This window comes from Meles meles, chromosome 3, assembly GCF_922984935.1.
Source record: "Meles meles chromosome 3, mMelMel3.1 paternal haplotype, whole genome shotgun sequence".
Taxonomy (NCBI): Eukaryota; Metazoa; Chordata; class Mammalia; order Carnivora; family Mustelidae; genus Meles; species Meles meles.
The window spans coordinates 91687436-91708436 of record NC_060068.1 but is presented as its reverse complement, the minus strand read 5'-3'; the positions used below and the strand labels follow the sequence as shown (position 1 = coordinate 91708436).

Sequence of the window (21001 nt, the reverse complement as noted above, 5' to 3'; positions counted from 1 at the left end):
ACTTCACTGCTCTGAGTTTAATTTTTTATTCAAAATATTTTCAAACATACCTAATGGTAGCCTAGTTTAATGAGTCCCAAATATTTATTACTCAGCTTAAAAAATTAACATACTTCTGGGTGTGCTTTCTCATGAACTGTAGAGCTATAAATACTTAAAATATATAATCTCTCTAGTGATAAAATTTAAGTGAAACGTTTAAAGTATTATCCGTACTTCATTATGGGTATAGAATTTAACTTACGGCATGTTTATTTTAATATTATGCTTTTCATTTACAGAATATTTTCACAAACCACACTCTGGATATAAATGTAAGGTGGCTTGCTGTGCTGTATTTTAAGAATGGAATTGATCGTTACTGGAGACGTGTAGCGCCTCAGTAAGTTCCCTCACCCTTTTTTCCAGTGCCTCCTTTCCAGATTTAGGGAGGTATAAGAATGTTCCTGTTAATCTTTATTGTTTATGTGGCAGAATGCATTTATTTGTGCTTATTTCAGCACACATACTAAAATTGGAACAGTGCAAGGAAGGTTAGCATGGTCCCCGTGTAGGATGACATTCATGTTTGTGAAGTGTGTGAGATTTTAAAGAAAAATGTGTTAACTACTGAAGAAATAAAATGTTCTGCATAAGTCAGTGTTCTTATTAATGCTTTTCTCCATGAGCTTTTAAAAAAAATTTTTTTTAATTTTTTATTGTTATTATTATTTTAAAGATTTTATTTATTTATTTGACAGACAGAGATCACAAGTAGGCAGAGAGGCAGGTAGAGAGAGAGGGGGGAAGCAGGCTCCCCGCTGAGCAGAGAGCCTGATGCAGGGCTCGACCTCAGGACCCTGGGACCGTGACCTGAGCCGAAGGCAGAGGCTTAACCCACTGAGCCACCCAGGTGCCCCTCCGTGAGTTTTTTTATTTGGGAAGGGATGTTATGGATTTCTTGTCCTCTGCTTTTGAGGATATCTAATATTATGGGCAAAGAACAAATGCTGAGTGAATGAGTCATGTTGAAAAAGTCTTTTTTTTTTTTTTTTTTTTTTAAATAAGAGAAGTATGAACTTAGTTAGGATTTAAAAAAAAAAAGTCATTGAGAAGGAAATCCCAGGTCATTTCTGAGCCAACGAGATGTTAATTTCCAAGTCTTTTGCATAATTTTCTTTGTGGTAGAAATAGGGTAGTAGACATTTGTAGTCTCATCAGATTCAGTTGTAATTGTTCCATAGATGGTTAAGCGAACAGATTTCTCTTAATAGCTAATTACATGTTATATAGTTGTTGGAAATACAATGTAGACATGGCTCTGAAATTTGTTTGATGGTGAACTTTGCCAAATAAGTAACATTGTCTCTGTTCTCCAGTAGATGGCACTGTAGCTCTTTTATGTTCTACATTTGTTAAGTCCTTTATTTTTTTATTTTTTATTTTTTTAAAGATTTTATTTATTTATTTGACAGATAGAGATCACAAGGAGGCAGAGAGGCAGGCAGAGAGAGAGAGAGAGAGGAGGAAGCAGGCTCCCTGCCGAGCAGATAGCCCAACGTGGGGCTCGATCCCAGGACCCTGGGATCATGACCTGAGCCGAAGGCAGAGGCTTTAACCCACTGAGCCACCCAGGTGCCCCTGTTAAGTCCTTTAAAAACCATAAACCTTTCAAAGGACTTCAAGGTGCATATAAAATATGCTCTTGAATAATATCAGAAGGAACTAGAATGTTTTAAGGCTGCACTTAGGATACTGCAATGTAATACAAACCCTTTGTCTTATTTTAGAATTCATAATTTTGAGAGAAATGAAGTATTTAGTGATGAGATTGTGTGTGACATAGTTCACAACTGGAACCATCCTGTGGTGCATACTTCTCTCCTGCTGTGTCCATTTACATTTTAGTGCATTTCGTTCTTGCATTTTTATGGAGAATATGGTTATAAATGACAGTTTTGGAAGGGAGGGTAAATTATGATTAAATATTTCAGATTGTACTTCCAAATAAGGAATTAGAAACTGGAATTTAGTTTATATATTGAGGTAGAGGCCAGAAAGGAGATGAATGCACCAAGGGAGCAGGTAAGAATGTGCTTAGAAAGAGAACAAGGGAGCAAAAATTAGTCAAAGAACTCATTTAAATATAGTACACTTAAAGCATCTGCTTATTTGTGTTCTTGTTGAAGTTTCATCTTACGTAGTTCATGTCTCTACCACTATTTTCACGGAATGCGGATTAATTTAAGCTTATATATTATTACTATAAATAGTGCAATTTTAACTGGATCCTAATTAATTAGATACTCTATAGTTTCTGCTTGGAGGATAATCTGAATTCCTCTGATGATAGTAAGTGTATGAAATTAATGGTGCATTATTAACTGTTTTCTCTAGATTAATGGTTTGTTTCTTTATCATGTATGTATGTTTTGCATATTCACTTTATATTTTGGTAGCTAATCATTATATTATATTCTCTTTGTTAAAATTATGAAAACTCTTGAACCTGGCTTCCTGACATAGAAGAAAACTTGAATTTCAAGGCTGAAGCAAAAGATTTTAGTAGAAAACATGATTTCGTGGTTTGATGGTAGACGGGAGCTCTCAAAGTTGGAAAGTACTGCACAGTTCTTTTTTTTTTTTTTTTAAAGATTTTTATTTATTTATTTGACAGAGAGAGATACAAGCAGGCAGAGAGGCTGAGAGGGAAGCAGGCTCCCCACCAAGCAGAGAGCCCGATGCGGGACTCGATCCCAGGACCCTGAGATCATGACCTGAGCCGAAGGCAGCGGCCTAAACCACTGAGCCACCCAGGCGCCCTGCACAGTTCTTTTTAAAGAGATCCTCTCTCATGGGAAAGCATAGACTTGCCTTAGGCATTCATTCTTTTCACTTGAATGTTTATCTTAATCTTGTTTGCTCATTTGTTTACTAACCTTAAATAAATCCCTGTCAAGGTTTAAAGAAACTTTTATGAAAGTGTAATACATAACATAACTGAGAAAGTGCGCAAATGGTGGTACAGTTAGAATGTTGGTAACTGTCCCTTGGAACCAGGTGAAACATGACTGCTCCCCGAGCCGCCTCCCGCCTGCCCCTCACTGTCACCTTTGCACCCACTCTCACCCTTTTCATATACTTGCACCCACCCTTTTCATATACTTATTATTCATTTGGATATCCTCTTTTATGAAGAGCCTGCTATTTGTACATAAAAAAGTGGGGTATCTTATTGATTTGTGAGACTTTGTATATATTTTAGACTTAGGTCCTTTGTTAAAACTATGTATTGAAAATATTTCCTCCTGCTTTGTCATGTGCCTTTCAGTTTCTTATGTTTTTGGATGAAGAGAAATTCTTAATTTTAATGAGGTTCAATTTAGCTAGTTTTATATTCTTTTGGGGCCCATTTAGAAACATTTTATTCATTCCAAGATCATGAAAATAATCTGTGTTTTCTGGTAGAAGCTTTGTTTTATGTTTCACATCTCCGTGTATATTATCTCTCTGGAAGTGATTTCCTCACAAGGTGTGTATGCGAAGGAGGGGCAGCAGCAGTTACTCTTGCCCTGTCCCATTTCAGTGGTTCCCTTGTTAGAAATCAGGCGTCATACCTGTAATGAGCTGTTTTGGGATTCTCTGGTTTGCCCTCTGGTGTTTCTGTCTTTGCTTTAGTTGTTATACTTCATAAGCCTCGATTACTTCCTATTACTTTTTTGTATTTTATTTGCAGTTTTCTAGTTTTTTTGAAATGGAAGCATCAGTAATTGATTTTTACTTCTTATGTATGCATTTGAAAGTTTAGGGCTTTTCTTGTAATCTTAGGTTTAACTCAGTTTTGTTACCATTCAGTTAAAAGATACTTTAAAATTCCTCCTGTGATTTCTTTTTAGACCCATGGGTTAATTAGAAATATATTGCTTAATTTCTGGCATGTAGGGCTTTTGTGTGTGTGTGTTTTTTTGTTACTGATTTCATTCTTTGAAATTTGCTGTCTTGTTTAGTAATCTCAGCATATGGTATTCTGGTAAATGTTTTATGTGCCTCTGAGAGCAATGTGTGTTTTGCCATTGTGGATTGTAATGTTTGATATATGTCAGTTAGGTCACATTTATCACTTATGCTATTCGTGTCTTCTGTATCCTTATTGTTTTTGTTGCTACTTTTTCATCATTTTCTGAGGGAGGTAGGTTAATCTCCAGGTGTGATTATGGGCTTGGCTATTTTTTTCTTTATATTGTGTTTTTGCTCTCTGTATATTGAGGCTATTCTATTCAGGTCATATAAGTTAAGGGTCATTATGTTTTTGTGGAATTGACCTTGTCCTCAGGAAATGTTCCTCTTTATATCCAAATAATAATCCAAAGATTATTCACAAATTTTTTTGTTACTAAATTTTTCCCCCAAGGTTATCAGGACACTTTTATTACCCAACTGATTTATTTTAGAGCTTTTGATAAGTATCCTTGACTTATTAGAGCCTATCCTTATATTAGTAGTTTGCTTTTTCTAGGTAATATAAGAATGTCATTATACTTTGACTCCATTTATGCCTTCCTGTCTTTTACTTTTGTTGTGGTAGAATACTTTAATTCTACATATATTTTAAACTCCACAATGTACTTTTTTTTTTTTTTAAAGATTTTATGTATTTGATAGAGAGAAAGATCACAAGTAGGCAGAGAGAGAGGGGGAAACAGGTTCCTTCCTGAGCAGAGAGCCCGATGCAGGGCTCAATCCCAGGACCCAGGAATCATGACCTGAGCTGAAGGCAGAGGCTTTAACTGAGCCACCAGGTGCCCCACAACATACTGTTTTATATTATTTTGCCAGTAGTATTCCTTTTTTTTTTTTTTTTTTAAGATTTTATTTATTTATTTGACAGACAGAGATCACAAGCAGGCAGAGAGGCAGGCAGAGAGAGAGGAAGGGAAGCAGGCTCCCTGCTGAGCAGAGAGCCCAATGTGGGGCTCGATCCCAGGACCCTGGGATCATGACCTGGGCCGAAGGCAGAGGCTTTAACCCACTGAGCCACCCAGGTGCCCCGAGTAGTATTCCTTTTTTAAAAAAATTAGTTCCAGTATAGTTAAAATACAGTGTTAAATTACTTTCAGTTATATAATACAATGATTCAGCAATTCTGTACATTACTCAGTGCTCATCATAAGTGTACTCTTTTTCCCCTTCATCATAATCATATCACCCATTCCCCCAACCTTCTCCCCTCTAGTAACCACCAGTTTTTTCCCTGTCTTTAATATTGCTCCTTGGTTTGTCTCTCTTGTTCTTTGTTTTGTTTCTTAAATTACACATATGAGTGAAATCATGTGGTATTTGTCTTTCTCATACTGGCTAATTTGGCAAAGCATTATACTCTGGATTCAGCCACGTTGTTGTAAACGTGAAGATTTCATTCTGCTTTATGGTCAAGTAGTATTCTGGTATGTGTACCACATCGTCTTTCAGTCATCTGTCAGTAGACATTTTGGTTATTGTAAATAATGCTTCAGCAAACATAGAGGTGCAAATAACTTTTCAAATTTGTGTCTTTGTAGTCTTTGTGTAAATAGCCAGTGGCAGAATTACTGCATCGTATGGTAATTCTGTATTTACTTTTTTGTGGAAACACCATACTGTTTTCTATAGTGTCTGGACCAGTTTGCATTCCCATCACCAGTGCATGAGGGTTCCTTTTTCTCCACATCCTGGCGAATACCTGTTTTTGATTTTTAACCATTTCTGACAGGTATGAGAGGTGAAGTCTCATTGTGGTTTTAATTTGCATTTTTCTGATGATTAGGGATGTTGAGCATCTTTTTCATGTGTCTGTTGGCCATCTCTCTGTCTTTGGAAAAATGTCTTTTCATGTCTTCTTCCCATGTTTTGATTGGATTATTTGGCTTTTTTTTTTTTTTTAAGATTTTATTTATTTATTTGACAGACAGAGATTACAAGTAAGCAGAGAGGCAGGCTGGGGGGGGGGAAGCAGGCTCCCTGCTGAGCAGAGAGCCCGATGTGGGACTCGATCCCAGGACCCTGAGATCATGACCTGAGCTGAAGGCAGCGGCTTAACCCACTGAGCCACCCAGGCACCCCCTATTTGGCTTTTTTTTTTTTTTTTTTTTTTTTTAAGATTTTATTTATTTAGTTGACAGATCAGAAGTAGGCAGAGAGGCAGGCAGAGAGGGGAAGGGGAGAAGCAGGCTCCCTGCGGAGCAGAGAGCCCGATGCGGGACTCGATCCCAGGACCCCGGGATCATGACCTGAGCCGAAGGCAGTGGCCTAACCCACTGAGCCACCCAGGCGCCCCTATTTGGCTTTTTTAATGTGTTGAAGTTTAAGTTCTTTTTTAAAAAAAAAAATATTTATTTATTTATTTTTTAGAATTTATTTATTTATTTGACAGAGAGAGATCACAAGTAGGCAGAGAGGCAGGCAGGCAGAGAGAGAGTAGGAAGCAGGCTCCCCGCTGAGCAGAGAGCCTGATGTGGGACTCAATCCCAGGACCCTGAGATCTTGACCTGAGCCTAAGGCAGAGTCTTAACCCACTGAGCCACCCAGGTGCCTCTGTTTAAGTTCTTAATAGATTTTGAATACTAATGGATTCTAATCAGAAAACTGTCAGATTCTAATTGGAAAACTATCATTTAATATCATTTCCCAATATATTCTATTCAGAAGGTTGCCTTTTACTTTTATTGTTTCCTTCTCTCTGCAGGAGCTTTTTATTTTCTGTAGTCCCATTAGTTTATTTTTGTTTTTGTTTACCTTTCCTCAGGAGGAACATAGAGAAAAACTTTGCTACGCCCAATGTCAGAGAAATTACTGCCTGTGCTCCCTTGTGGGATTTTTTATAGTTTTAGATTTTTTATGGGTTAGTTCTTTAAGCCATTCTGAGTTTGTTGTTGTGGATGGTGTGAGAAAGTGGTCCAGTTTCATTCTTTTGTGTGTAGCTGTCCCTAGTTTTCCCAGCACCATTTGTTGAAGACACTGTCTTTTTCCCACTGCACATTCCTGCCTCCTTTGTCAAAGGTTAATTGTGGGTTTCTTTCCTAGCTCTCTTTTCTGTTCCATGTGTCTGTTGATGTATGTGTCTGTTTTTTGGCCATTACCATACCAGTTTGATTATTACAGCTTTGAGTGTATCTTGAAACCAGGGATTATAATACCTCCAGTTTTGTCCTTTTTCACATACTGCTTAGGCTACTTAGAATCTTTTGTGGTTCAGTACAGATTTTAGGATTATTTGTTCTAGGTCTGTGAAAAATGCTTTTGGTATTTTGATAGGGATTGCATTCAGTCTGTAGATTGCTTTGTTGCTTTGGGTAGTATGGACATTTTGAGAATATTTGTTCTCCCAATCCATGAGCGTGGAATATCTCCATTTCTTTGTGTCCTCTTCAATGTCTTTCATCAGTGTTTTATAGTTTTCATAGTACAGGTCTTTCATCTCCTTAGCTAAGTTTATTCCTAGGTATTTTATTATTTTTGGTATAGTTATAAATGGGATTTTTAAAATTTCTCTTTCTCCTATTCATTATTTGCTTATAGAAACAGGTCAGATTACTGTATGTTGATTTTTGTATCCTGCTTCTTTACTGAATCTGTTTATGAGTTCTGGTATTTTTGGGGGGGAGTCCTTAGGGTTTTCTATGTGTAGTATCCTGTCATCTGCAGAAGTGAAAGTGTTTTTCCTTACTAATTTGTAGGTCTTTTATTTCTTTTTCTTGTCTGATTGTTATGGCTTGGTCTTTCAGTACTGTGTTGAATAAAATTTTTGAGTGGACATCCTTATCTCATTCCTGATCTCAGGGAAAAAGCTTTCAGTTTTTTGCCATGGAAGATGATGTTAGTTCTGGGTTTTTCATAGAGGGCCTTTACTATGTTGAGGTATGTCCTCCCTGAACCTATTTTGTTGAGGATTTTTTTTATCACGAATGATTGTTGTGCTTTGAGATATGCTTCTGCATTTACTGAAAGGATTACATGGTTTTTATCCATTCTTTTACTGATACCATGTATGATGTTGCTTGGTTTGTGAATGCTGTCCCAGAAGTAGATTCCAACAGATTGTGGCAAATGAGTTTTTAATGTATGGTTGGGTTTGGTTTGCTAATATTCCATTGAAGCATTTGTGTCTATGTTCATCAGAGATTTTGGCCTGTAGTTGGTTTTTTTGTAGTGTCTTCATTTCGTTTTAGTAATAGGGTAATGCTGGTTTCATAGAATGAATCTGGAAGCTTCCTTCCTCCCTTGTTTGGAATAGTTTGAGAAGAATGGGTATTAACCTTCGCTTTAAGTGTTTGATAGAATTTCCTATGAAGCCATCCTACACTTTTGCTTGTAGGGAGTTTTTTGATTACTGATTCAATTTCATTCCTGGCAGTCATTCTTTAAAAAAATTTGTATTTCTTCGTGATTCAGTTTATTTAATTTAATTAATTAATTTATTTTTAAAAGATTTTATTTGTTTATTTGACAGACAGAGATCACAAGTAGGCAGAGAGGCAGGCAGAGAGAGAGAGAGAGAGAGAGAGAGAGGAGGAAGCAGGCTCCCTGCTGAGCAGAGAGCCTGACTCGAGGGTCGATTCCAGGAGCCTGGGATCATGACCCGAGCCAAAGGCAGAGGCTTTAACCCACTGAGCCACCCAGGCGCCTCTCCTAATTCAGTTTGAGAGTTACATATTTCTAGGAGTTTATCCAATTTCTTCCAAGTTGTCCATTTTGTTGGCAGTTAATTTTTCATAATGTTCTCTTTTAATATTTTGTATTTCTGTGGTGCTGGTTATTCTCATTCATTTCTTTCTTTCTTTTTTTTTTTTTAAGATTTTATTTATTTATTTGACAGACAGAGATCACAAGTAGGCAGAGAGAGAGGAGGAAGCAGGCTCCCTGCTGAGCAGAGAGCCCTATGCGGAGACTCAATCCCAGGACCCCTGGGATCATGACCTGACCCAAGGGAGAGGCTTTAACCAATTGAGCCACCAGGCACTCCTTCTCATTCATTTCTGATTTTGAGTCCTTTCTCTTCTTTTTCTGGTCTGGCTAGAGGTTTATCAGTTTTGTTGATCTTTTCAGAGAATGCCATCATGGCTTCATTGATGTGTTCTATTGTTTTTTTAGTTTTTATTTCATTTATTTCTGCTCCAATCTTTACTATTTCCTTCCTTCTGCTGGTTGGGGTTTTGTTTGTTTTCTAGCTCTTTTAGATGTAAGGTTAGGTTATTTATTTGAGACTTTTCTGGCTTCTTGAAATAGGCCTGTGTGACTATAAACTTCCCTCCTAGAACAGCTTTTGCTGCATCCCAAAGATTTTGGGCCATTGTGTTTTCATTTTCATGTCTATGCATTTTTTTTAATTTCTCCTTTGATTTCCTGATTGACCCATTAATTGTTTAGTAGTATGTTATTTAACTTCCCTGTATTTGTGTTCTTTCTAGATTTCTTCTTGAGATTGATTTCTAGTTTCATAGCATTGTGCTCAGAAAGGATGCCTGGTATGACTTACGTCTTTTTGAAATTGTTGAGGCCTGTTTTGTGGCCTAGTATGTGATCTGTTGTGAAGATCAGGTTCCATATGCACTTGAAAAGAATGTGTATTCTGCTGCTTTAGGATGGAATGTTCTGAATATATCTCTTAGGTCTTTTTGGCCCAGTGTCTCATATAGAATCACTGTGTCCTTGTTGATTTTCTGTTTGATTGCTGGGTCGTAAGGAAGCTCTATTTTCAATTTTTTGAGGAAACTCCATACTGTTTTCCAGAGTGGCTGCAGCAGCTTGCATTCTCACCAACAGTATAGGAGGATTCCCCTTTCTCTGCATCCTCGGCAACATCTGTTGTTTCCTGACATATTAATTTTAGCCATTCTGACTGGTGTGAGGTGGCATCTCATTGTGTTTTTGATTTGTATGTCCCTGATGCCAAGTGATGTGGAGCACTTTTTCATGTGTCTGTTGGCCATCTGGATGTCTTCTTTGCAGAAATGTCTGTTCATGTCCTCTGCCCATTTCTTGGTTGGATTATTTGTTCTTTGTTGAGTTTGAAAAGTTCTTTATAGATTTTGGATACTAGCCCTTTGATACATCATTTGCAAATATCTTCTCCCATTCTTTCGGTTGTTTCTTTGGTTTTGTTGACTTTTTCCATTGCTGTGCAAAAGCTTTTGATCTTGATGAAGTCCAGTAGTTCATTTTTGCCTTTGCTTTCCTTGACTTTGGTGATGTTTCTAGGAAGAAGTTGGGGCGGCTGAGGTCAAAGAAGTTGCTGCCTGTGTTCTCCTCAAGGATTTTGATAGATTCTTGTCTCACATTGAGGTCTTTCATCCATTTTGAGTCTATTTTTGTGTGTGGTGTAAGGAAGTGGTCCAGTTCCATTCTTCTGCATGGGGCTGTCCAATTTTCCCAACACCATTTGTTGAAGAGACTGTATTTTTTCTGTTGGACATTCTTCCCTGCTTTGTCAAAGATGAGTTGACCATAGAGTTGAAGGTCCATTTCTGGGCTCTCTATTCTGTTCCATTGATCTATGTGTCTGTTTTTGTGTGAGTACCATACTGCCTTGATGATGACAGCTTTGTAATAGAGCTTGAAGTCTGGAATTGTGATGCTGCCAGCTCTGGTTTTCTTTTTCAACATTCCTCTGGCTATTCAGGGTCTTTTCTGGTTCCATATAAATTTCAGGATTATTTGTTCTATTTCTTTGAAATAAGTTGATGGTGTTTTGGTAGGGATTGCATTAAATGTGTAGATTGCTCTAGGTAGCATAGATATTTTCACAGTATTTCTTCTTTCAGTCCATGAGCATGAAACATCTTTCCATTTCTTTGTGTCTTCCTCAATTTCTTTCATGAGTATTCTATAGCTTTCTGAGTACAGATTCTTTGTCTCTTTGGTTAGATTTATTCCCAGACATCTTATGGTTTTGGGTGCAATTCTAAATGGAATCAACTCCTTAATTTCTTTCTTCTGTTTTGTTGGTGTATAGAAATGCAACAGAAATGATTTCTGTACATTGATTTTATATCCTGATACTTTATTGAATTCCTGTATGAGTTCTAGCAGTTTTGGGGTGGACTCTTTTGGGTTTTCCATATGAAGTATCTTATCATCTGCAAAGAGTGAGAGTTTGACTTCTTTGCTGATTTGGATGCCTTTTATTTCTTTTTGTTGTCTGCTAAGACTATTTGATTTCTAGTAAGTCCTTCATCTCAGATATCCTCTAATTCTTGATCCTCCATAGAATAACCTCACTCAGATTTTATAAAAGAAGTCAATGGAAGACTCATTTCATTTAGCAACGACTAAGTTTTTTTTTAGGCAACTATTTTTTTTTTTTTTTAAGATTTTATTTATTTATTTGTCAGAGAGAGAGAAAGAGCAAGCACATGCAGACAGACTGGCAGGCAGAGACAGAGAGAGAAGCAGGCTCCCTGCCAAGCAAGGAGTCGGATGTGGGACTCGATCCCAGAATGCTGGGATCATGACCTGGGCCAAAGGCAGCCGCTTAACCAACTGAGCCACCCAGGCGTCCCTTTAGGCAACTATTTTTATACCCATTAAGGAAATGTCAAAATACCATATTTCTTACTCTGGATTTCTCTTATTTTCCACTGTTTACTATTTTGTGCTTTATATTTATTCTCCTTGTGAAGGAGTTTTGTGCTTATGAGTTATTTGATGGGCCAATATTATAAGTAATGGAAATAATTCTGTTTGTTTAGCAAAACTAATCAGAATCACTTGTTCCAAGGCTTTTTATTGTTAAAATTCAAAATAGTGTTTACCATTGTTTATTTTTAGGTTGCATTCTTTTGCATAATAAATAAATCTTTTTACAGTGCTCTGTCCGAGGAGGAGAAATCTACTTTGCGTGCAGGGTTAATCACCAACTTCAATGAACCAGTAAACCAGGTTAGTGCGAAAACAAAAGCTAAGTATTCTTTCTTTTGCCTTATTTTTTACTTCTTTCCCAAATTAATTTTGTTTTTGGCATTAAAAATGAAATTTTATAATGTCCATTTGTGATGTTTATGGGTTTTAAATTCTGAGATTCGGTTCCTGCTCTTAAGAATTTTGGTTATATTCAGCTCTTGTTCTGAAATTCAGAAGTCATTTTAAGATACACACTAGTGGAAGCAAGTCTCTATATATTTATTGTCTTAGAAATTAATTTTAATGATTTGTTATTCTCCTCCCTCCTTTCTTTACACTATCAGATGTCTTCTCTATTCCATCATCCATCACATTTTTGATTCTCACTGTGTACACTGAGGGGGTTAGAAAATAGATTACACAGTTAATTTTTTTTTCCTACAGAGTGCGATTTTGCTTAAAAGAGTAAGTTTTGCTTATAGTTAAAAAAATCCTTAGATTTTTACAAGTTCCTATTTATTACACTTAATTAATTTGAATACTTAAAAAGTGTTGTATCTTTGATACTTACTGTGTTAGCAATGAAAACAAATTGAAAAATATTAATTGAAATAATAAAACCATCAGTTGTTAGCATAATAGATTTTAAGGAATGAAACATAGCTCTTTCCCCAAATATTTAGTGAGATGAATAAAACTGTTGTGCTTTTTTGCATATTGCCATAGTGTCTGGTATTTAAAAGAAGACATCTAGATTTTCATATCTACTTCCTTTAGTCTGTTGGAATATATTATTTTGGGAGAAGTTACATAAGAAAATCTAGCCTTGATTCATAGACCATACTTTGTGAATTGCTATGTTCAGTAAGCAGTTTTCAGGGACATTTTATTTACTTTTGTCCAATGTCTAACCATCTAACTAACTAACTGAATGCATTCCTTATCTGCTGATTTGATTACGTATGTTTATTTTTGATGATTAATTTTTTTCTCTTTAGATTGCAACTCAAATTGCAGTGCTAATTGCGAAAGTTGCTCGATTAGACTGTCCTAGACAGTGGCCTGAACTGATTCCCACTCTTATAGAATCTGTGAAAGTCCAAGATGATCTTCGACAGCACAGAGCATTACTTACCTTCTATCATGTTACCAAGACTCTGGCTTCCAAACGACTGGCTGCTGATAGGAAATTGTTTTATGATGTAAGTGATTTAACATAGTTAAATTTTATTATGAAAACTGCTACTGATAAGAAAATGCCTGTAGTTTTACCCCTCTAAATATTTTAATCAAAGACTATGAATTCTTTCCGGTGGCCCTAAAAGCTTCAGAATAATAGGTAACATTTGAAAGATTTTAAACTGGAGAGTGATGAATAAGATTGCTTAGTTGCCCATAAGCAGGGATTGATTGGTAGTGAAATGGTCTGAAGGCAGAGACCGTTTTGAGGCTTTTGAGGTTCAGATGGAAACAAGAAGCTGTGATAAAGAGAACACTTATGAAGGATAGAGTTGGAATATAGAAAGTTAAAATTGACATTCCTGGGCAATTGATGCCTGTAGGGCAGATGTAGGGAAGGAGTCTGACAGAAGTGGTGGGTGAGAGCCCTTTTGTATTTAGCACCATTTTTTGAAGAGACTGCATTTTTTCATTCACTTTGACATTTTTGTATTTAATTATTTTTCACCTTATTAAAGTAGCGATTTTCATATTGTTCAACCTAATATTTTGTACTGTACCATGTAACACTACTGAGTCTCATAGTTTTTTTTTTTTTAATTTATTTGACAGACAGAGAGAGAGAGATATCACAAGTAAGCAGAGAGGCAGGCAGAGGTAAAGGGGGAAACAGGCTCCCTGCAGAACAGAGAGCCCGATGAGGGGCTCGATCCCAGGACCCTAAGATCACGACCTGAGCCAAAGGCAGAGGCTTAACCCACTGAGCCACCCAGGTGCCCTCATAGTATTTTTAACAGTGTTCTTGTTTGCCTTTGTAATCCTTACTTTGAAGATATAATTTGGGGCTCTGCATTTGTAACAGGCTTCCCAGATAATTCTTACATATATCAGAGTTTAAGCCAGAATCACATTAGGTTCTCTACTTTGAACCCAGTTGGTTTAAATAGCCAATATTAGGTTTATCTAAGGATGTTGAGTGTAAGAGAAATTCTTTTTGTTGAAGGTTGTTTTCTAAATCATTGCTTTTGCTTGCTATCCAACTAGGATTTAAGAAGTGGACTGTTTATTCTCTCAGATCTTTCTGTGAATTTCTTGCTGATTTTGCTCAACTTTATCTCCATCTTATACTCTTCCACTTACTTTTATATAGGCTCTTTTCCCTAGTCAAATGTCTAGAAGGTTGAGGGTTGCTATTATTTTATGAAAGAGTACTCTTCCTCAGAAGTCTGAATTCGTAGTTCAGCTTTCTCAAGTTGTACTCTCCTAATGTGTTGCTTTAGTTTTCAGGTATAAATTATATTCAGCCTAAGCAGTCTCTAAGAATTGTATCTAATCAGAGACTGTATTCTGGATAGCTTGTTTGAGTTAGCTTTCTGAGCCCTTCAACTTTCTTGGTCAGTTTTCTTGTAATATGAGGAGCCTGTTTTCTCTCTGTATGTTGTAAAATACAGGTCTTCCTAGCATCCTGTATGTACTTCAGGCATCGTATTTATTCCATGGTGCTGACTTAGAATTGTTGACTTATCTTTCTGAGATCTACTTCACTGTGAGTTTCTTGAGAGAGAAAATTGTAGTCTTTATTGTTATAGTCTTACTGTCAAGCTCAGAAGGATGCAGAAAAGTGGGTGGTGCTCAATAACTCTTAAATGAATAAGTAGAAGAGGAGACTTGTTCTTAGGTACCTTCCAGATTTCAAAGTGGCATAGTATAAAAGAGCAGGAATTTTGGGAGGATATACATATCCTAAGATACCTGGAAAAAAATTCGGCTTAGCACCTTTCAGTATGGATTGGAGTGGCTGAACCTAGAAACACAGAACATAGTTTAGAGGGAAATACAATCATGTCTGATGGGTTTGATGGGGTTTAAGATGTGTAATTGAATTGAAGGTAGTATATGTAGGAAGACATTCTTATAAAAAACAGTTTTGCTAGTTAATAAAGTAGCCCCTATTATTTTGGTAATCTGAAGTATAGGAAAGTTCTTTTAAAAATACTTTTACTGTGATGCTAAGTGGTCTTCATATACTGAATTAATTTCCCACATAAAAAATGTGAGGTCATAGTTGAGGTAGTTCTTTTAGCAAAGGAGTGCAGCATACACTTAAAAGTAGAACCTGCTGCTCAGTGCAACCCATATTTAAGAGGATATTTCTATATCCTCTTTTTCTTTCACATTAAAATAAATTATGTTCTTTTGAGGGGTGCCGTATTATAGAAACAGCAGTTGAGAGAAAATTGTTGGCAGTCACAAAATTGAGCTTGATTTGATACAAAATGGATTTTTTATAAAACTATGCTTTTCATAGAAACCTGAATGTAAGAATGTTGATGTTAACTCTTAAGGCTAAAACTTAGAAATTTTTGAAAACTGAAGGGTTGATGATGAATAAATTCCCATTGAATGGATGTGTATTGTTTGCTTGATAGGGGTAAAAGGAAACAGAAGCAAGGTGAAACCACATTACAATATAGTTGACTCTCGAACAGCGCAGGTTTGAACTGCGCAGGTCCACTTACATATGGAATCTTTTTACAGTACAGTTCTGTAAATGTTCTTATTATTTTTGTAGTACGTTCTCTTTCTCTAACTTTATTGTAAGAATACAGTATATAATACATACAACATACAAAATACATGTGTTAATCAACTGTTATGTTACCAGGAAGGCTTCCAGTCGACAGTAGACTATTCACAGTTAGGTTTTGGGGGAGTCAAAAGTTATTCACAAATTTTCGACTGTATGTGGAGGTGGGTGTTGCCCCTAATCCTCATGTTGTTCAAAGGTCAGTCACACTTCAGAATAGTCTTTCTGATGAGTTGGTATGTGTTCTAAATAAGCTAACAAAGTGGAGCCACATAGCTACTTTGAGATGGATTGGTTAGTGTTAAGATCACTCAGCCTAGTAGCGGAGACTTTCATACTTACTCTGGAAACCTCTAACTTCATGATATGATCCCTAGGGAAAATTCCCAAATAGTTGAAATTATGAATGTTAAATATGTGAGTGTACCAAGGAGCCACTTACATGGTTATAACTCTAGCCTTCAGGATATTATACTGTAGTAAAATTTCCTTAAAACATAAATATGTGTTTGTTTGTTTGTTTTTAAGATTTTATTTATTTGAGAGAGAGTGCGAATGAGAGAGAGCATGACCTGGGGTGGGGGAAGGCAGAGGGGCAGAGGGAGAAAAGGAGAGGGACATGTAGACTCCTCACTGATTAAGGAGCCCGATGTGGGGCTCAGTTCCAGGACCCATGGGATAGCCTGAGCTGAAAGCAGATGCTTAACTGAGCCACCCAGGCACCCCATAAATGTGTGTTTCTAAGCAAATCAGTAAATAGGTGAAATAGCTTGTTTTCAGTTTGTTTGTTTTTGTTCTTTGTTTTTAAGATTCTATTTATTTATTTGAGAGAGAGAAAGAGAGCATAAGAGGGGAGAAGATCAGAGGGAGCAGCAGATCCCCCATAGAGCCAGGAGCCCAATGCGGGACTGGATCCCGGGACTCTGGGATCATGACCCGGGCTGAAGGCAGTAGCCTAACTCAACTGAGCCACCCAGGCACCCTGTTTTCAGTTTCATTTGGGTGTTTCTGATTGCCTCACTAAGTGCCATATTGATTCTAGATCTTGTCTCTTGCTCTGCCAAATTTTTTTTTTTTTAAGATTTTATTTATTTATTTGACAGACAGATCACAAGTGGTCAGAGAGGCAGGCAGAGAGAGAAGGGGAAGCAGGCTCCCCGCTGAGCAGAGAGCCGGATGTGGGGCTCAATCCCAGGACCCTGGGATCATGACCTGAGCCGAAGGCAGAGGCTTTAACCCACTGAGCCACCCAGGCGCCCTTGGTGGGAACTTTTAAGGGAGGAGAGAGACTCATTGGGCTAGCGTGAGCCAGAAAAAGGTCGGGGGGAACTGTGCACTGAACAGAAGAGATTTTTAGTATAGCATGGTGCTTGTCTTTTCTGTAGAATACAAACCATTGCCTGGGTCCTAGAAAGAGGGACTCAGGAAAAGGAGAGTAAAAGCTCAAAAAAATTTACTACTAAACTCTCTTCGTAAATTGCTCTTGAAGTAGTGTTGTTTGTTCTAGCCACAAGACAAATAATTGGGTTCCTACTCTGCTGGTCACTGTATTAGATGCCTGAAATACATCTGTGAACAAGGATAAGGTCCCAGTGGGAAGAAGGGTAGTTTGACCTTTTTCTTCCCCTTCACAAATTGTGATTCTTTAAATACATGAGAGCATCATTTAGGTACCAGTGGCAGAACACAGGCTGTGACTGTGCAAGGTTTAGAGGACTTAGGGAACTGTAAGATCAAGCCCATGACCCTCCTGGGCTTCAGCTATACCAGTGGCAGGTTTGAGAACAAAAAGAAAATGAGGGTTTACTAAAAAGAGATGTAGGTAACAGATGCTATAGGTCTTTAGGAATGTCCCTCAATGGAAATAAGTAAATATTTGTTGACAGACTTTGGCAGTTTGATTGGAAATTGTTTTTGTGATAGATCTTGTACCCACTGGAGCTTCTGTCCTGAGACATTTGGTAGAGATATATATATGTGTGTGTGTATCTATACACACACATATATATATCTCTCTCCATTGAACCATATACATGTGGTTCAATGGAAGCAAATTTATATTTAAGCCTTGTATTAAAACAAAAACTGATTACTACCAAAATAACTATGTTTTTTGGTCATACAGACATTTTTAAAATTTCTTATTTTGAATTTTTTTTCTTTTAAATTTTTAAAACATGTAGATGGCAAATGAAAAATACAAACTGCCATATACCCATCACTTAGATTTGGCAGTTAACATTTTGCTGTTTTTGTTTTTTTATGTTTTTTTTCTAAGGTGTTTAAAGTATTTAGTGATAAATACTTGAGTATTCATCTGTAAAAGGATACTTAATTTGTTTAATTTTATCAAACCTAGAAAAATAAAAATAGTGATTTTAGTACCATTTAATACTTTCAGCAAGTTTTCTACATTGTTCTCAAATATACTCTAACAAGTGGTTTGTGTGAGCCAGAAAATTGAATAAGGTGGGTATGTTTGGTTGTCTTTCAAGTGTCTTTTAATTTAGAATAGTATTCATTTCCTTTTTCTTTTTTTTTTTTTTTTTTTTCATGCCACTTGGTGAAAGAATTGGCTGACTTGTCTTACAGGATTTTGTACATTCTACATCTCTTGATTATGTTCCTTGTTGTTGAGATTAAGGTCAAGCAGGTTTGACAGCTATAGATTATGGGTAATATATTGTGCCCCACTGTTAGCGATGAATTACAGGACTTTGATTTAAGAGTTTTTCACTGGTAGTGTTTCTTAGGAGAAAATTGTGAGAACCATGATCTGGAAGCTAAAAAGGTGTAAGAATATTTTAAATGCTAAAAGAAATAAAACTTCTGTAATGGTTCCTTTTTGACATTCAAGGAGTGAAGGCTTTGTACTTATAGTTAAAAAATCACTCAGCAGTCAGTGGGTGGCAGTGTTTCTTCTGGTTTAGAAAAAGAATATGCAAGTGTTTGTGGTTTTTGTGAACCAGTACCTAAAACGTTTCTTCGTTAAATAGCTTATTTTCATATGGTCTCTCTAAAGGGGTATTCTCCTGGTAATAGAAGTGTGCCTGAAAAAATTGTAACAGTTAAACTAGTTTTGCCATTTTATTAATGTTAGTGTAAAGTACCTTGAAAATAAATCTGACTTGTTTTTGTTAGCTAGAATGCAACAGGAAGTTACAGAAGAGGTCTCAAGTAAGACAGCCTAAAGCTGAAACCTATCAGCAGAACGAAGGAGGGGAAGGGCCAAAAGCAGGGAAGGAATGTATTTTGTTTTGCAAAACCAACAGTTTCAGCCAAGGGGAGGCCCAACCAGGTGTTTCACGTGAGAGCTCCTTGCTAGCTATCTCCCCTGATAGCTCCTATGTGAGCTGGATTAGAAGTGAGGACTTGTGCAGAAGACCCCCTGCATTGTCCTGAAGTTAGCTTTAGTTCATTATAATTCTAAGGCCTTCTCCTGTGGGCAGAGCTTTCTGCCAGTTTTTGAAGATAGGACATATGTACCAGCAGGCATGTTGACATGTTAGACAAGCACAGTCGAACCAGGGTGCTTATGTGAGCTCCTGCTCCTGCCCCCTCATACATTGAATAAAGGCACTAACCTCATGGGGAGAGTGGTTTGAGAGCTAGATCCTTATTTCCTTATTTGTAACAAATAATACAAAGTTCTTTGCTTTCAACACTTTCTTGGGTTGTGTTATATTTGATGCACCCCCAGTGATGAACCTCGAGTTCAGTTATGTTATGCCGGTGATTTAGAGTGGTAGATTATCCCTTACAAGTTTTTTTCTTCAGCTGGTGTCAGATTCCATTTGGTCAGCTTTTTTCCCTCTAGCTTAATACCACTTTTTAATTAAGGAACTAGGGAATGGTTACTGTTGTTTTCTTTATTGAGTCTGGCAGGTATTGCTAGAGGAGTACATTGAGAATTAGATGAAAGGCACTGACTCTTAGGATTGATGAATGGGACTTGCTCCAAATTTTATATACATACAAAGACTATATATTTGTATATGAACAGTGTTCAATTTATATTAACTCTCTTGCGTAGGTACTTCATATAAGTAATAGAACAAAAGTTCGTGTTTTTCTGTTGAGTGTTGTACAAAGGAGTGTTGAGACTTATGGAAGAATTTGTTAGGTGAGATTCTCATTCAGTTTATTGCATCCATATTAACAGCAGTATTGATCTCGGTGAGTATGGGGCAGTTTTCCTTTTTGTTATGAAAAGAAGATTCTACCATTATTGAACTGTTTCATAGCTTTTAGAGAATAGGATTTACTATATTGATTCTGAGTGTATGGGATAGTATCTACTTAGTATTTGTATTTTGGTACTAGAAAGTTTAAACAGAATTTATACAATTAATGTTTGTTTATTTTACTAAATTACTGTGTAGTTAATTGCTATGTACTATATTAAGAAGCTTTAGAACACAGAGGTTGAAAAATGTAAGCTGAGCACCTTCCTTGGTTTCAGACCTGTCTCTTCCTCTTCCTAATTACACTCTTTGCTCTTGGGCAAGTTACTTAACCTTTTAATACCTTAGTTTCCTTATTGTGAAAAGGGAATATATCTACTTTTTAGATTGTGATGGTTAAATAAGGTGATAAAGGTGAACTGCTGAGAGCATTGCCTAGTGCAGAGTAGGTTCAGTAAGTGTCTACTCTTATTCTGTTGTTAACTTAGTTAATTTTATCATGTGATTAACATAACCTACATGAATACTTGTTTCCTGGAAATACCTTTTACAAGAGTTCAATGGACTTCAAATAACACTGATAAAAAAAAAACATAGACAAACCTTCTGAACATTTTAGATGAAATCTATATGTAGAAGTTAATGTGAAACAAGTAGTTTTTAGAAATTTCAAAAAAGATTTTATTTATTTATTTATTTAATTTGACAGAGGGGGAAAGAACAAGAACAAGCAGGGGGAGCATCAGAGGGAGTGGGAGAAGCAGGCTCCCTGTTGAGCAGGGAGTCTGATGTGGGATTCCATCCCAGGACTCTGGGGTCATGACCTGAGCCAATGGCAGATGCTTAACTGACTCAGCTACCCAGGTGCCCTGAAACAAATAGTTTTAAGGAGGAGCTGTGAAGGAGAGATGGAAAGTAAGTCGTAAGCAAGAGACTGCTTTAGAGTGTAATAATTTTTTGTTCTTACTTGAAATTAGGGTATGTCTCCCCTTAGATCTTATTTAGTACATAAGTATAAAATGGGTCTAAAAATTATGGCCAGGGCTATAGACTTCAGTTTACTTTGTTGAAATATTTGCTGCAATAAGAAATTATACTTAGTTTAAAACTTTGCTTTTAGGTTTTCTGTATGTACCATTACTACTCCTTCCCTGCCTCTAAATGCCTTTCTTTTCTTTCACTTTATTCTGGCAGACAA

The 21001-nt window shown here is 36.8% G+C and overlaps 1 protein-coding gene and 1 non-coding gene across 5 annotated transcripts in view; both read left to right on the top strand.

Annotated features, from left to right (window-relative positions):
• Window positions 1-21001, top strand: part of IPO11 (importin 11) — a 213336-nt gene that overhangs the window by 32946 nt on the left and 159389 nt on the right. For all 4 annotated transcript variants that reach the window (XM_046000578.1, XM_046000580.1, XM_046000579.1 and 1 more), the window contains 3 exons: window positions 282-382; window positions 11820-11892; window positions 12852-13055. In XM_046000578.1, the coding sequence (XP_045856534.1) occupies window positions 282-382; window positions 11820-11892; window positions 12852-13055 (378 nt within the window). The remainder of the gene's footprint in view (window positions 1-281; window positions 383-11819; window positions 11893-12851; window positions 13056-21001) is intronic.
• Window positions 488-590, top strand: LOC123939518. Its single transcript, XR_006817896.1, has one exon. It is a non-coding gene; the product is annotated as a U6 spliceosomal RNA (small nuclear RNA).